General features: G+C 49.7%; 1 protein-coding gene across 2 annotated transcripts in view; it reads right to left on the bottom strand.

Annotated features, from left to right (window-relative positions):
- Positions 1 to 4266, bottom strand: part of LOC147081793 (uncharacterized) — a 51842-nt gene extending 47576 nt beyond the window's left edge. The window contains exon 1 of one of the 2 annotated variants that reach the window (XM_085980669.1): positions 3710 to 4266. In XM_085980669.1, the coding sequence (XP_085836795.1) occupies positions 3710 to 4136 (427 nt within the window). In that variant the 5' untranslated portion in view covers positions 4137 to 4266. The remainder of the gene's footprint in view (positions 1 to 3709) is intronic. The other variant, XM_085980668.1, reaches the window with a different exon arrangement.
- Between the last annotated feature and the right edge of the window lie 11062 nt (positions 4267 to 15328).

Below are 15328 nucleotides of genomic sequence, written 5' to 3'. Positions count from 1 at the left end.
GGAGCCTCCGTGTCACTGGTGGAGGCCCTCGCGATTTCCAGGAGCTAACGCCTCTGGAAGAGAGGGTGGCCCGACTGCTGCGGCACCCGGTGATTGGGCCTGTGGCGATCGGCGACGCCGACCCTATACTGGAGCCCACTGGTAAGGACAGGACCGGCTGCACCTCTATCCTTGCCCTCGCGCATCAGATCTACATCCTTCCCCACTGGCCGATAAATGCGCATAATGCACCAGTGCGGCCTCCCTCGCTGTCGGCCTGTCCTCACTCTAAAGCTACACTTGTGCCTTCCTGCTTTCAGCTGGTGAGGAGGAGGTGCTCCCTGAAGCCCACACAGCCAGGCCCTCGGAGGAGGAGGACGTCGAGGAGCAGCAGGAAGGCGCCACCTCGGGGGAACCCTCCTCCGCTCCAGGAGATGCCAATGAAGGGGAGACGTCTGGCGTGCCGGAGAGCCAGGGGGAGGCGGGGGACGGGAGCCCCGAACCTGGTCCCAGTGGCATGGACGCCCGCGGCAAGGCTCCGGCGGCACGCGACCCTTCTGCCCAGAGGGGGGAGGCGGTGGAGGGGAGGGCAGAACCTGGTGACAGTGGCGTGGCCGCACGCGGCAGCGCTCCGGCGGCACGCCAGCCTTCTGGCCAGAGGGTGGAGGCGCCCTCCAGTCCGGACTCAGACGTCGCCCAGGAGGTGCGCCTCCTGGACGAGATGTCGGCGGCGTCGGAGCGCCGCCACGTGGAAATCATGGAGGTGCTGGCACAGATGCCTCAGGCAATCGAAAGCCTCGCTCAAAGTGTGGTGGCTTTCGGCCAAGCCCAGGCCAGGGGCCTAGAGCTTTTCGCTGCAGCGCACGCCAGGGGGGTGGAGCTCCTTGTGGCAGCGCATGAGAGGGGGGTCGACCAACTCGAGGCAGCGCAGCACGCCAGTCGCCAGCTGAGAGGTGCTGTGCAGACAATGGGACTGCAGATGCGGGGACATGCCGGCGCAGTTGGGGCACTGACTTCTGCGACCCTCGCACTGGCGCGGAGGCGTCGCCAGGCCAGCCGCCGCCCTGCTGCCGCACACCGGTCTGGCGACCAACAGTTTGGCGCGCTTGCTCCCCGGCCAGGCCGCCCGAGTGCACGTGTGTCTGGCGACCAGCGCGCGCCTGGCATCACCCACCTTGTCCCCATTGGTGCAGGCGAGCCTGCCACTCCCCCAGCCAGGGTGCAAGGAGCTACTGCAGCCACTGAAGAGGGCCACCCACAGCTGCAGCAGCCACCAGCCGGCCCCTCCCGGGCCCGCCCTCGTGTAGGCCGACCCCCAAGGGCATCTGGCGAGACGCCTTGTCGCCCTGAGGATCCTTCCCCCAGCCTCGGCACAGCCTCACGGCCCAGCTTGAGGCGCAGCAGCAGGACGGGCCGGGGCAAAAGACGCCTGTCGACAGACTCGCCCTCTCGCCACACCCAATAGAGTGTGTTGAGCGAGGGTTTGGGTGATGCGGGGGCTTCTGTTCTGGGGGGCATTATGTGTTTTTGTTTTATGGGGGTCTTTGTGTTGTTGCGGGGGCTTGTTTTTGTTAGGCCAGTGACGAGGCCATTTGGATGCTGATGTTATGTTAGTCCTCCCCAGGTTTTGGGAGTGACAGAAGTTTGTTACTGTTTTTTGGGGGTCTTCTCTGTTTTGCTCTTCCATGTGGGAAGGGCCCTGAGGTTTTCAAATAAAGATGTTTATTTATTCACCATGTGCAGGTGTCATGTTTCAAGTGGTTGTTGGGTTAACCAGCTGAGGGCTTGCGAAGCGGCTGCGTCCAGTGGGCCAGGCCATTCCCTGACAGGGGGCCTAGAAGTGTCGAGCAATAAGCCCCCGGCGGACGGCCCTTGGACCTTGTCGCTCCCTCCTGGCCTGGTGCTGCTCCTCCTCAGGGTCCTCCTGCTCGTCCTCCTGAGGTGGTGGGGCAATGTCAGGTGGCAGTGCCTGAGTCCTGCGGATAGCCAGGTTGTGGAGCATGCAGCAGACCACGACGAACTGGGAGACTCTATCCGGCGAATACTGAAGAGACCCGGCCGAACGATCCAGGCAACGGAACCGTTGCTTGAGGACGCCTATCGTTTGCTCTATTAGGTTCCTTGTGGCTTGATGGCTTTCGTTGTATGCCAGCTCCGCTGGGGTCCTGGGCGCGCGGAGCGGGGTCATGAGCCATGTGCACAAAGGGTGCCCTTGTCCCCGAGAAGCCATCCCCTTGGTTGAGGCTGTGCCTGGAACATGTCAGCCACAGTAGTCTGTCGCAGGATAAAGGCATCGTGGATGCTTCCTGGGAAGCGGGCATTGACAGCTAGGATGCGCTGCCTGTGGTCACACACCAGCTGCACATTTAGGGAATGGTAGCCCTTCCGGTTGCGGTATTGCTCGGCATTGTGGATAGGTGCCCGCATAGCCACATGCGTGCAGTCAATGGCGCCCTGCACCATGGGGAAGGCCGCGATCCTGGCAAATCCGAATGCACGCTGCTCCTGCTTGTGTTGGGTCATGGGGAAGGAGATGAATTGGTGCCTCCTCGCAAAAAGTGCTTCGGTGACCTGTCGGATGCAGCGATGCGTGGCGAACTGGGAGATGGTCGCGATGTCCCCAGCAGCGGCTTGGAAGGAGCCGCTTGCATAAAAGCTGAGAGCCACCGTGACCTTCACTTCCACCGAGAGAGACGCCCTGGACATGAGCTGTGGCTGCAAATCTGCATGAAGCAGCTGGCAGATCTCTTCAACCACCTCCCTTCTGAAGCGCAGCCTCTTAACAAAATGCGCCGCAGTCATGGTGAGATATGAGACCTGCTCCCGGTATTGCCTGACTGGGTAAGGCCTACGTTGGCGACGCCTAATGGCCCCTCTGCGTCTAGGCATGCCTGGGCCTGTCTCAAAGCGTCTGCCAGCCCTTCGCACAAAATGTAGGAAATGAGGGTTGGCCCCCCATGCAGCCCCCATTACAAAGTTCCAAACAGCAAAATCACAAGGATGCAAATGTCAAAGCACTGGCTAGAAGCCAAAAATACCTCTCCTATGGTGTCCGAAATCAGTAATCTCTGTGCCTTGCTCTCTGTGCAGAAATCCAAACCAGTCAAGTCATTGCAGCGAAATGCCTAGCTTTTATGGGTGAGTGGATGTGCCCTTTAATTAGCACTCCCCGAATCCCACAGGGCCTCTGTTGAGTTCCATTTCACAGTTCTTAGCAGCGCCACGCCAACATCGGCCGGGCGCCACTGAATTTCCGGTTTGGGGCGCACAAACGGCGTTGCACGACGGAATGACGTCATAAGATGCGCGCGCAGCTGACCGGGCGCTAACACTTTGCGCCGGCGCTAAAGCCCAGCTGAATTTCGGCGTAGGCGCAGATCCGGCGGTGCCCGGGCGCTAAGTGGATAGCGCCGGAAATCTGGCGCTAACGGCTGGCGCAAACAGCTGAATTTCTAGACCAGTGCCTTTAGCTTTGACTTATTTCTATTTTCCCCTGATGTCACCTTAGTCACTGATGCCTTATTACTTTTGTTACTCTCTTTGTCCCTTCCTGACCCACTCTGCTTATTTTTACCTAAAACTCTACTCTGCTCTAGAGCCTTGACATTTCTCTCGCTGCTTTTAAATTTACTCTTTCCTGAATCCTCCCACCCCCCTTCATTACCCGGTCATAGCCCCATAAAATCCGGGTCAATGTTCAGCCCCCTCCTTGTGAATATGAACGAGTTACCTGAGATCAGCGGCTCCAGTGGGGCTCCGGCATTCGCAGGGTCTTCAACTCTCTCGATCCAGAAGTTACCAGAGGGCATCAGTTCCTGCAGCCTGGCCTTGAGTTTTTGGAGGAATAGATTTAATGTGTCTTCGCTCAGTGGGTTTCTTTCCTCAAACTCAACTACGATGCTCCCTGGTTTTATTGCCCTCAAGAACAGATCAAAAGGTTCAGCCACTTTTGCGAGGACGCCGGATAAAGCCATTAATTGCAATTCCCTCAGAACAAGAATACTCGCCCCTGCAAGAGCAAATGGGCGGATTATCCCGCCAACAGTCCGAGTGAAGCAATCGCTGATTCTGATATACATCCTATTAATTCTAACGGTAGAATGTGCGTCCTCGCCGAGCTGTGCTCTTCTGGCAGGTGGTGAAGCTGAACCCGCCATCGTCACCCAATACAATCGAGCAGAGATCAAGATTGGTGATTTACTGTCGGAACTCAACAATCAATTTACACTCTGCCTTTCTCCCAACCCAAGAGACTATTTCCTGATTCAGTCACTGCGATGCAGGAAGTGGTTTTGCCGCCACACTTCATTTCAGGGTGATTCAGCAAATATTTACCTTGGTAACATCACCAAATAGACAGCACCAGAGCCATGGATTTTTTTGCCAAAACTTTATTCACGAAAAACCAAAATATAAACATGTACAATCCCCTCAAAAACATTTCTGTACAACAACAACTTGCATTTATATACTGCCTTAATGTAGTTATCAAACAAAATTTGACACCAGCCACATAAGGAGATATCGGCCCAGATTTTACGGTCAGCGGCAAACGAATGGCACTAGCCATTCAATGGGGCAGTAATTCCTCCCCAAACACGTGAGTACTCACGCGTCTGGCCGGAGGAAATGCCGGTTTTCAGCATGCACAGCGCATGTGCTGAAAACTGGCATTTCCTCTCCTCTAACCCAAGAGGTGAAGAGGCTAGCGCGTGCGCTGTAGGGGGCAGCGCGTGCGTCTTGGATTTCCTCTGGTTTGGGGGATTTGCGCATGTCTAAAGGCCTCCGGTCTTTGCGCTTGTAAAAAGCACACGTAAGTATTTAAGTGGTGTTTTAGTGCAATTTAGAAATGTTTTTTCCACAGGTTTATTATTTTAAAGAATCTACAATAAGGTAAGTTTAGTTTTAGACCCTTTTTATTAAAAATTTATTTTTTTCAAAAAAAAAATTATTGTTTAAATTATTTTTTTTAACTTATTTATACTTAATTTAATGATTGGGATGTTTTTTAAATTTTCATTTAAAGTTTAAATAGTGTTTTGGGCCCCCGTAGTTTTCATGAGTTTGACAGCTCTTACTGTCAAACTCATGAATGAGTTTCCCCTCCCCTGATTGGCTGCACAGTGCTCACCTGATCCCAGCCAGCACATCGCACTAACTACGCCGCTGGATCAGGTTAGCACAGCGCGCCGACAGCTGAACCGGGCCTGTGAAAGGAAATGCAAGCAGGCCCGGGCTTCAGATGTCGGCGCGCAGGGTGAGTGCAGATTGGGGGCTTGCACGTGCGGCAAGCCCCCGATCTAATTTCAGGGCCAATACTTCCACTTGCCCACAGACGTTCTGTGGGATTTGGCACTGCAACTTGTGGTGATTGGAAAGTAATACAGCGCAGCGCCCTCTACTGGGGACCTGGGACCCGTGTGAACAATGGTGTGTCTCTTAAACCAATCAGATTGAAGAATCCTTACTAATTTACTCCTTAATAATGGTGAATGCTTCTAGCCTCACTGTTAGTCATACAGCAAACTCCGGGCCATTTGGTTCTTTGAAAACATTAAGGCCGAGAGAATGTTGCGTAGCATTCAGCCTCTCTGTACACAAAAATAAACAAAACGGCGCAAGAGCCATTGATAGTGACCATTCCCCACTTAGCTTTTGCGGCTGCTGCACCAAGTTTAGTTCCTCCCTCAGCACGTATTCCTGGACCATGAAATGTGCCAGTCTGCAACACTCGGTCTCAGATAGCTCCATGCTCTGGAAAACCAGCAAGCTTTGGGCAGACCTAAGGACGTCTTTCACCAAGTTGATGGCCCTCCAGCAGCAATTGATTTTGTCTTGGTGTGTGTCCTTGGGAGCAGTCCGTAGAGCACAGAGTCTTATGTTCTTGAGCTGCTCGAGGTGAATCTTCACTAAACCACTATGACAGGAAACAGAGAGTAATGGTGAATGGTTGTTTTTCAGACTGGAAGAAGGTACACAGTGGTGTTCCCCAGGGGTCGGGACTAGGGCCGCTGCTTTTCTTGATATATATTAATGAGTATGACTTGGGTATAGAGGGTACAATTTCAAAATTTGCAGGTGTCACAAAACTTGGAAGTATAGTGAAGAGTGAGGAGGATAGTGATAGACTTCAAGAGGACATAGACAGGTTGGTGGAATGGGCAGACACGTGGCAGATGAAATTTAATGCAGAATAGTGCGAAGTGATACATTTTGGTAGGAAGAATGAGGAGAGGCAAAATAAGCTAAAGAGTACAATCCTAAAGGGGGTACTTGAACAGAGAGACCTGGGGGTGTTTGTTCACAAATCGTTGAAGGTGGCAGGGCAGGTGAGACAGCCGTTAAAAAAGCACATGGGATCCTGGGCTTCATAAATAGAGGCATAGGGCTGGATTTTCATTGAGGAGTTGGGTAGGAGGCGGGACTACAACTTTCAGGGTTGTAGTCCTGCCTCCATCGAGTTCCAGCCAACCCACGCGATTTTGACTTGATTCACCTTGTTGAGCCCGCTCAGCGGGCTCAGCAGGCCAATTAGGAGCCACCCGGCGACAGGTGACGTCACAGATTGATATTTCATCTGTCAAGACCTTTTGACAGATGAAATATCAGCGTTTCACAGCTGTTTGAAGCTGTCAAACACTGACAATCTGTATTCTAAGTTAATTCCTTCCTCTCAGGATGACTTAGAGATTTCCCCGGAACAGAAAGCTGAATGCTGCAATTTTTGACAACTCGCAGCCATTCTGCTTTCTGTGCCGGTGAGATGAGGGACTCCCGAGACCTGAAGGAAGGAAGGCTGTAAAGGTAAGTAAAGGTATGTAAAACTTATTTAAACACTTTACACACACCAAACACACTTACCTTTGCACTCATGCACCCATCACTCACCTGAACACCGGACATCTCGACCCCTCCAAGCCCTTCATCCCGACGGTCCGCCTCCTCTAACTTGGCGTGGTTTGGAGCCGTTGGGAAACCCACACTTCAACATTAAAAATAGGGATTAGGCTAAAAACTGCCTGTTAACTACCTGTTAACAGGCAGTTAATTGGCACTAATCCCCTTCCCGCCTCGGGGAGGCGGGTCCCAGTGCGGGGCGGGTACCCGCCTCCTTTGAAACTGGCATGGAGGCGGGTTGGGGGCGGGATGGGTTCGGGACCCCCAATTTCGGGATTTTAACCCCACACACGCCTCCAATCCCGCCTCCACGGCCCAATGAAAATCCTGCCCATAGAGTACAAAAGCAAGGAAGTTATGATGAAACTTTTTAAAACACTGGTTTGGCCTCAGCTGGAGTATTGGGTCCAATTCTGTGCACCGCACTTTAGGAAGGATGTGAAGGCCTTGGAGAGGGTGCAGAAAAGATTGACGAGAATGGTTCCAGGGATGAGGGACTTCAGTTATGTGGATAGACTAGAGAAGCTGGGGTTGATTTCCTTGGAGCAAAGAATGTTGAGAGGAGATTTGATAGAGGTGTTCAAAATCATGAGGGGTCTAGACAGTGTAGATAGAGAGAAACTGTTCACATTGGCGGAAGGGTCGAGAACCAGAGGACACAGATTTAAGGTGATTGGCAAAAGAACCAAAGGCGACATGAGGAAAAACTTTTTTACGCAGCTAGTGGTTAAGATCTGGAATGCATTGCCTGAAAGGGTGGTGGAGGCAGATTCAATTGTGGCTTTCAAAAGGCAATTGGATAAGTACCTGAAGGAAAAAAATTTGTAGGACTACAGGGAAAGGGTGGGAGACTGGGACGAGCTGAAGTGCTCTTTCAGGGAGCCGGCACAGGCTCGACATAACACAAGAACATAAGAACATAAGAAATAGGAGCAGGAGTAGGTCATTTGGCCCTTCGAGCCTGCTCCGCCATTCAGTATGAACATGGCTGGTCTTCTACCTCAGCTCCACTCTCCTGCACTATCCCCATATCCCTTGATTCCTTTAATATTCAAAAATCTATCGATCTCTGTCTCGAATATACTCAATGACTGAGCCTACACAGCCCTCTGGGGTAGAGAATTCCAAAGATTCACCACCCTCTGAGTGAAGAAATTTCTCCTCATCTCAGTCCTAAATGGCCGACCCCGTATTCTGAGACTGTGACCCCTTGATCTAGACTCCCCAGCCAGGGGAAACATCCTCCCTGCATCTACCCTGTCAAGCCCTTTAAGAATTTTGTATGTTTCAATGAGATTATCTCTCATTCTTCTAAACTCTAGAGAATGTAGGCCTAGTCTACTCAATCTCTCCTCATAGGAGAATCCCCCCATCCCAGGAATCAGTCTGGTGAACCTTTGTTGCACTCCCTCTATGGCAAGTATATCCTTCCTTAGGTAAGGAGACAAAAACTGTACACAATACTCCAGGTGTGGTCTCACCAGGGCCCTATATAATTGCAGTAAGACATTTTTACTCTTATACTCAAATCCTCTTGTAGTAAAAGCCAACATACCATTTGCTTTCCTAATTGCTTGCTGTACCTGTATGTTAACTTTCACTGATAGGTGTACAAGGACACCCAGGTCCCTCTGAACACCAACATTTCCCAATCTCTCACCATTTAAAAAATACTCTGCTTTTCTATTTTTCCTACCAAAGTGGATAACCACATTTTTCCACATTATATTCCTTTTGCCATGTTCTTGCCCACTCACTTGGCCTGCCTATATCCCCTTGAAGCCTCCTTGCACCCTCCTCACAACTTACATTCCCACCCAGCTTTGTATCATCAACAAACTTGGATATATTACATTTGGTCCCCTCATCAAAATCATTGATGTAGATTGTGAATAGCTGAGGCCCAAGCACTGATCCTCGTGGTACCCCACTATTTACAACCTGCCAACCCGAAAATAACCCGTTTATTCCTACTCTCTGTTTTCTGTCTGTTAACCAATCCTCAATCCATGCTAGTATATTACCCCCAATCCCATGAGCCCTAATTTTGTTTAATAACCTCTTGTGTGGCACCTTATTGAGTTCCTTCTGAAAATCCAAATACACCACATCCACTGGTTCCCCCTTATCTATTCTGCTAGTTACAACCTCAAAAAACTCGAATAGATTTGTCAAACACGATTTCCCTTTCATAAATCTGTTGACTCTGCCCAATCCTAAGTGCCCTGTTACCATGTCCCTATTAATAGATTCTAGCATTTTCCCTACTACTGATGTCAGGCTAACTGGTCTGTAGTTCCCCATTTTCTCTCTCCCTCCTTTCATAAATAGTGGGGTTACATTTGCTATCTTCAAATCCCCAGGAACCGTTCTAGAATCTATGGAATTTTGAAAAATGACAACCAATGCATCCACTATATCTTTAGCCAACTCTTTCAAAACCCTAGGCTGCGGGCCATCAGGTCCAGGGGATTTATCGGCTTTCAGTCCCATTAATTTCTCCAGTACTTTTTTTTACTAATACTACTTTCTTTCAGTTCCTCATTTTCACTAGATCCTTGGTTGTCCACTATTTCCGGGAAGTTTTTTGCTCCTTCTTCCGTGAAGACAGACTCAAAATATTTGTTTAATTTCTCTGCCATTTCCTTATTCCCCTTTATAATTTCTCCTGTCTCAGCCTGTAAGGGACCTACATTTACTTTCGCTAATCTTTTCCTTTTTACATACCTATAGAAGCTTTAACAGTCTGTTTTTATGTCTCTCGCTAGTTTACTCTCATATTCTATATTCCCTTTCTTTATCAATTTCTTGGTCCTCCTGTGCTAAATTCTAAAATCCTCCCAATCCTCAGGCTTACTAGTCTTTTTGGCAACATTATAAGCCTCCTCCTTTGATCTAACTTCTTTTGTTAGCTACGGGCAGACCACTTTTCCTGTGGGAATTTTGTGCCTTAAAGGAATGTATATTTGTTGTAAATTATGTATTAATTCTTTAAATGCTAGCCATTGCTTCTCTACCATCATACCTTTTAATGTAGTTTCCTAATCTAGCTTAGTCAACTCGCCCCTCATATCTACGTAGTTTGCTTTGTTTAGATTTAAGTCCCTAGTTTCGGATTTAACTAAATCATTTTCAAACTCAATATAAAATTCTATCATATTATGGTCACTCTTCCCTAAAGGCCCCTTTACTACAAGGTTATTAATTAACCCTTTCTCGTTGCACAATACTAGATCTAAAATATCCTGTTCCCTAGTTGGTTCTCTCATATTCTATTTGAGGTGCCGAATGACCTCCTTCTGTGCTGTGACCATTCTATCTTTCAGCAACAACAACTTGCATTTTTATAGCGCCTTTAATAAAACATCCCAGGTGCTCTCTCCAGACTTTCTTTGCAAATGCACATTCTGGAAGGGAATGGGCAATATTTTCTTCCCTACCACAACCGTCCTGAGGACTGCATTCAGTGGCTGAGACTCCAGTTGTGCATAAAAGATCTGGTGGGAAGAGCCCTTCCCTTGCTGCCCTGATGATGAGGCATTCTGACAAATAACTTTGCCAGTCTGCTGGGTGAGACCTTCTGACAGGATCCACCATCTCCTTTTTCTGCTGGAGATTGAGGATGTTCCACATCCACACTGTCTGATCAATTTGTGGTAAAACTTGTTCTTCTGAAAAGCTTTTCCACAAGGTACAGGTGGTACAATACAGTGCAAATTGACCCATCCTTCACAACATCGGGAGCAGAGAGAACCTCAGCATATAGTGACACTTGGTGTTTGCATACCGAGAGTCTCTGCACAGCTTGATTCAGCTGCAGACAAAGGTCACCATCAGGATGAGAGTAACATTGGGTACATTGTTTCCGCCTTTATCTGTAGATCTGTACATTATGTGCTGGCGGAAATAGTCCATTCACAATCTCCAGATAAAGTGGAAGGTAGTAAGATGATCACCGCAGCTCAGGCACAGAGTATGGGCCAGACTTGTGCCACAAACAGCAACACTGATTAGATTAGATTCTTACTCATGATCAAGAGGAAGTGCTGCACACACAATACCAGCTTTCATTTTCCTCCCAGTTCTTGCTGCACGGTCCATGTTCCCCGAACCAGATGCCCAGGCCTTCAGGTAATCAGGCCTGTCCGTGAAGAGGATGAAGGATCAGTAAGTCCAATTCCCAAAGAACATCATTTCACTTTTGCTACGATTCACTCTGGCCCCTGAGGCCAGTTCACACTGGTAACAAAGCATTGAAATATCTAAACCAGGCAGGTCCACAGTTGGCCAAGCTGTTGTTAATGATTGATCAGCCAGACTGGCTCTTTGATGAAAGGATAGACCTGTCACTCGGGGCAAGAATTTTTCCCCCATGGTTGAGACATACATAGGCACTGTACATAACTGTGTGCACCTTCTGAAACTGCTTTTGTAGTGAAGCATAGGCAAGTCACCACAGAAATATCCAACTAATTGGCAGGATCCTGAAATTCACTTTGTTAGAAAACAGTGGAATGTGCAGACTGGCTCAGGGGCAGACAAAACTGCTTTTGCTTATTCTTGTGGAACTCCTCCTCATTCTTCTGCTCCCTCAAGGCAAGAGGAATTCCTATCCGACTAGTTCAGGGTGCTTCAATTCAGTTGACATGTCAGCCATGGTTCAGTGGTAGCACCCTTGCCCCTTGAGTCAGAGGACATTGATTAAAACCCTGCTCCAGAGATTTGAGCACATAATCTCAGTTGATACTTAAGTGCAGTACTAGGGGACTGCTGCACTGTCACAGGTGCTGTCTTTCAGATGAGACGTTAAATCAACTGCCTTTCAGGTGGATGTAAAAGATCCCATGACATGCTTCAAAGAAGAGCAGGGAAATTATCCTTATCTCCTGGTAAACATGTATTCCTCAACCAACATCACTGAAACAGATTATTTGTTCATTTATTGATGTAGTCCAATTTCACTCTCTGTTCAATTGTTCAATGCTGACACCATATTGGTAATAGTTATGACTTTATTTGGCACCAGCAAGAATTAATACATTACAGTATTTAAGCAGTAGCTTACAAAGTACAATTGAGAATTATATTACCTCGTTGTCCTTTGGGTAGAAGCTGTGATTCCATTCATCATTTCCTCTACTCTTGTCCTCATTCACCCACTTGGTGCCGTCGGTTGAATCCTCTATAAAGCTCCTTACTGGTCTTTCCCTTATATATTCCTCCATTTCTTCTTTCTATCTCCACCTTCTTGTGGCAAATCTTCACCAATCACTAACAGTCTCCTTTGTTCTCTAACTTTTCTTCCCGCTGGTCCCTACAGCCTATCAGGTCACTCCTTCCTTGATGCGGCAGCGACCCGACCGGCAGAGGCGGGCGACCAAATTCAAATCAGACACTTAAGAGCCTTTTTCAGCCTACCTTTCGAATTTCCCTGGCTGCCCACAGGATTCACGCAGCTCGGGAACCACATCTGTCAGCCTAAGGTGGGAGCTGAGTGGCCATTGCTCCAGCTGATTAGATGACAGCATGAAATGTACTATAAAACCTCACAACTCACAGCTGTTGCTGGCTGCATTCCCAGCACACATTTAGCTTTCTACAGGCTGCAAGTGCTTCCAGCAAAGTCGCCATCCAGTCTCACCTCATTGTTACAACCTATCACACCATTGACAGCTTGCTCCTCTGACCTCTACTTGACCTGCCATCTATTCCATCAGCATGGGTGTCATTTATACTGTCTCACCTTGGTCCTCAGAATTGGACCACAATGAGCCCCAACACCAGCAGCATCAGGCACACCATCAGCACCAAAAACAACACCACCAACCTTCTCCTCAACCACCTGATGCTGCATAGGACAGAGGGCATCAGCGCAGGGCTGCACCACACCAGAGGCGATACCCTTAACATAGGGTACACAGGCAGAGGATGAGCTTTCTCAATATGACTGAGCACCAGTGCCAAAGAAGGCTCAGGCTATCACGCCAGGTCGTCGCAGACATTTGCACATTGCTTGAACAAGACCTGCAGACCAGATGAGCGGGTGGCCATGCCTTAACAGTGGCTGTCAAAGTCACCAGTGCCCTCAAATTCTTCACCTCAGGCTCCTTCCAGAGATCTGAAGCAGACATTTGCGGCATCTCGCAGTCGACCGCCCACAGATGCATCACACAGGTCACCAATGCCGTGTTTGGCAAGTCAGCCAATTATATCAACTTTGCCAGTTAAACTGAGCAGGGTGCTTGACTTTGCCACACTGGCTGGCTTACCATGGGTGCAGGGCGTCATCGACTGCACACACGTGGCCACCATGGCACCCCATCATTACCCAGGAGTCTTTGTCAACTGCAAGGGCTTAAACTCCCTCAATGTGCAGCTGGTCTGCAACCATAGGAAGATCATTATGCATGTGTGTGCTAAATTCCATGGCAGTTGCCATGACTCTCTCGTCCTTCATCAGTCCACCCTCCCTCAGCTCTTCACTCCTCCAAACAGACATTTCTGCTGACTGCTTGGAGACAAGGGCTATCCACTGAAGACGTGGCTCATGATACTCTTGAGGAGGCCAAGTACTGAGGCCCAGGAGAGATAGAATGAAAACCATATTTCCACCGGATGTGTCATAGAGCAGACAATAGGCATGCTCAAAGTGCACTTCAGGTGCCTAGACAGATATGGAGGAGCCCTTCAGTACGCACCAGCCAGGGTCTCCAGAATCGTCTTGGTCTGCTGCGTCCTGCAAAACATAGCGCAGCAGCGAGGATTAGCACCGCATGAGGAGCAAGGCACTGAGTGCACAGCCTCTTCAGAGGAGGTGGAGCAGGAGGAGGAGGAGCAACAGCTGGAAGATGAGGAGGAACAGGAGCTGGAGGAATCTGCAGTCCAGATCCCACCAGCTCCCGAGTACATTGCTGCCTGGGAGGCCAGGGATGGCCTCATTAGGCCCAGATTTACTTAACTTTACGCAGTATGGCTGCCACATGCTGCGCCAGGTTGGCACCACCCCACAGCTACACCATAAAGGACCCCTACAATAACCAAGACATTCCTTTCACACTGACCACCATTGCTGGAGCTAACGTTATGTCTCACCATTCACTCCAACTCACTAAGCCACTTCCAAAGGTGCACAAAAATGTCTCCAAGATGGGAAAGTGGTGAAAATAAAGATTTTAATGGTTGACAATACATTAACGGAAACTTGACATTAACATTGGCTAAAACATTCAAGTGGCTACCCTTGTGAATCTACTTGTGTGTCATCTTTCCCTTCCACATGCTTCTACGAGGTGCTACCCCTATGGCTTCAGCAGAGGTAGAGGCAGCCTGCTCACTTCCCTGATGCGACTGCTTAGACACTCTTGGTGGACATCCTCTGGGTTTTGGAGCCTGTGATGGCCCCGCCAAAGCCTGCTCCTCCTGTGACTGTGCAGGGGCAGACTCAGCCATCGTGATCCAACCAGCCATCTGGGGCTCTGACTGAGGGGGAGGCAACGGGGGAGAAGTGTGAGTGCTTTGAGAGGAGCCCACACTTCCCTCTCCCCTCTCAGCAGCATCCCTCTCACGGGCCACCCGCAATTCCCTGCTAGCAAGGAGCTGGAGAACACCTTGCTGCACATCAGTGGGGTCTACGCTGACATCCCTCCAGGACACGAGGTCAATGAGCCTCTGCCATCTATTCTCCAAAGATAGCCATCTATTCTCCCTAGAGACCATGTGGTCCTGTGAGTGGCACATTAGCTGCTCCCTGCAGGTGGCCATCCTACCCATGGAAGACCCTACAGTCACCATCGCCTACGACATGGTGGTGCTCATGTTGGAGATGGACTCCTCCATTCTCTGAACATTTGCAGACATCATGCTCGCAAAACCTGTCAGAGCCTCCTGCACTTCTTCCAGGATCGTCCTCTTTCTGGATGGTCCCCGAGGTTCAGCGCCTGCATGCAGCTGAGCAGAGCTGGTGAGGAGTCTCCACTGCTGTCCTTGTCTCCATCATCTGCTCTTGCTCACTTGTGACTTGTGACAGACCCGGTGAGAACACTACTCTATCTCGTGTGGGACCCACCGAGGTGTGTGTCTCTGCACTGGTTCTGGGTGCGTTCATGTCTGGTAGCGCTGCGCCCTCAGAGGCTAGAGGCTCCTCTGAGGAGTCATCTTCCAATTATTCCTGGACAGTGGGCGTGGCGGGGGGGTGGGTGGGTTGGCGGTGCTCTTGATGGACCAGTGGGAGAGTAAAGAGATGAGTTAGATGTGCCATATGAAGAATGGGTACACATACCATTATGCACATGATGACCATTCAGTGGCTGATGACATCAGTCCCCATATGGGTGACTGATCTATGCCATGTATGATATGTAATTCTGTCACCAGGTTGCTGAGATGTCCCTCTCTCTCTGTCTCCCACTTCTAGCTGCTCAGCCAATTCCAATACGACCAACGCAGCCTCCTC

Source organism: Somniosus microcephalus, unplaced genomic scaffold (assembly GCF_052327205.1).
Source record: "Somniosus microcephalus isolate GS21.2 unplaced genomic scaffold, FLI_Smic_1.0 scaffold370, whole genome shotgun sequence".
In the NCBI taxonomy this organism is placed as follows: Eukaryota; Metazoa; Chordata; class Chondrichthyes; order Squaliformes; family Somniosidae; genus Somniosus; species Somniosus microcephalus.
This window is presented reverse-complemented; position numbering and strand designations above follow the sequence as displayed.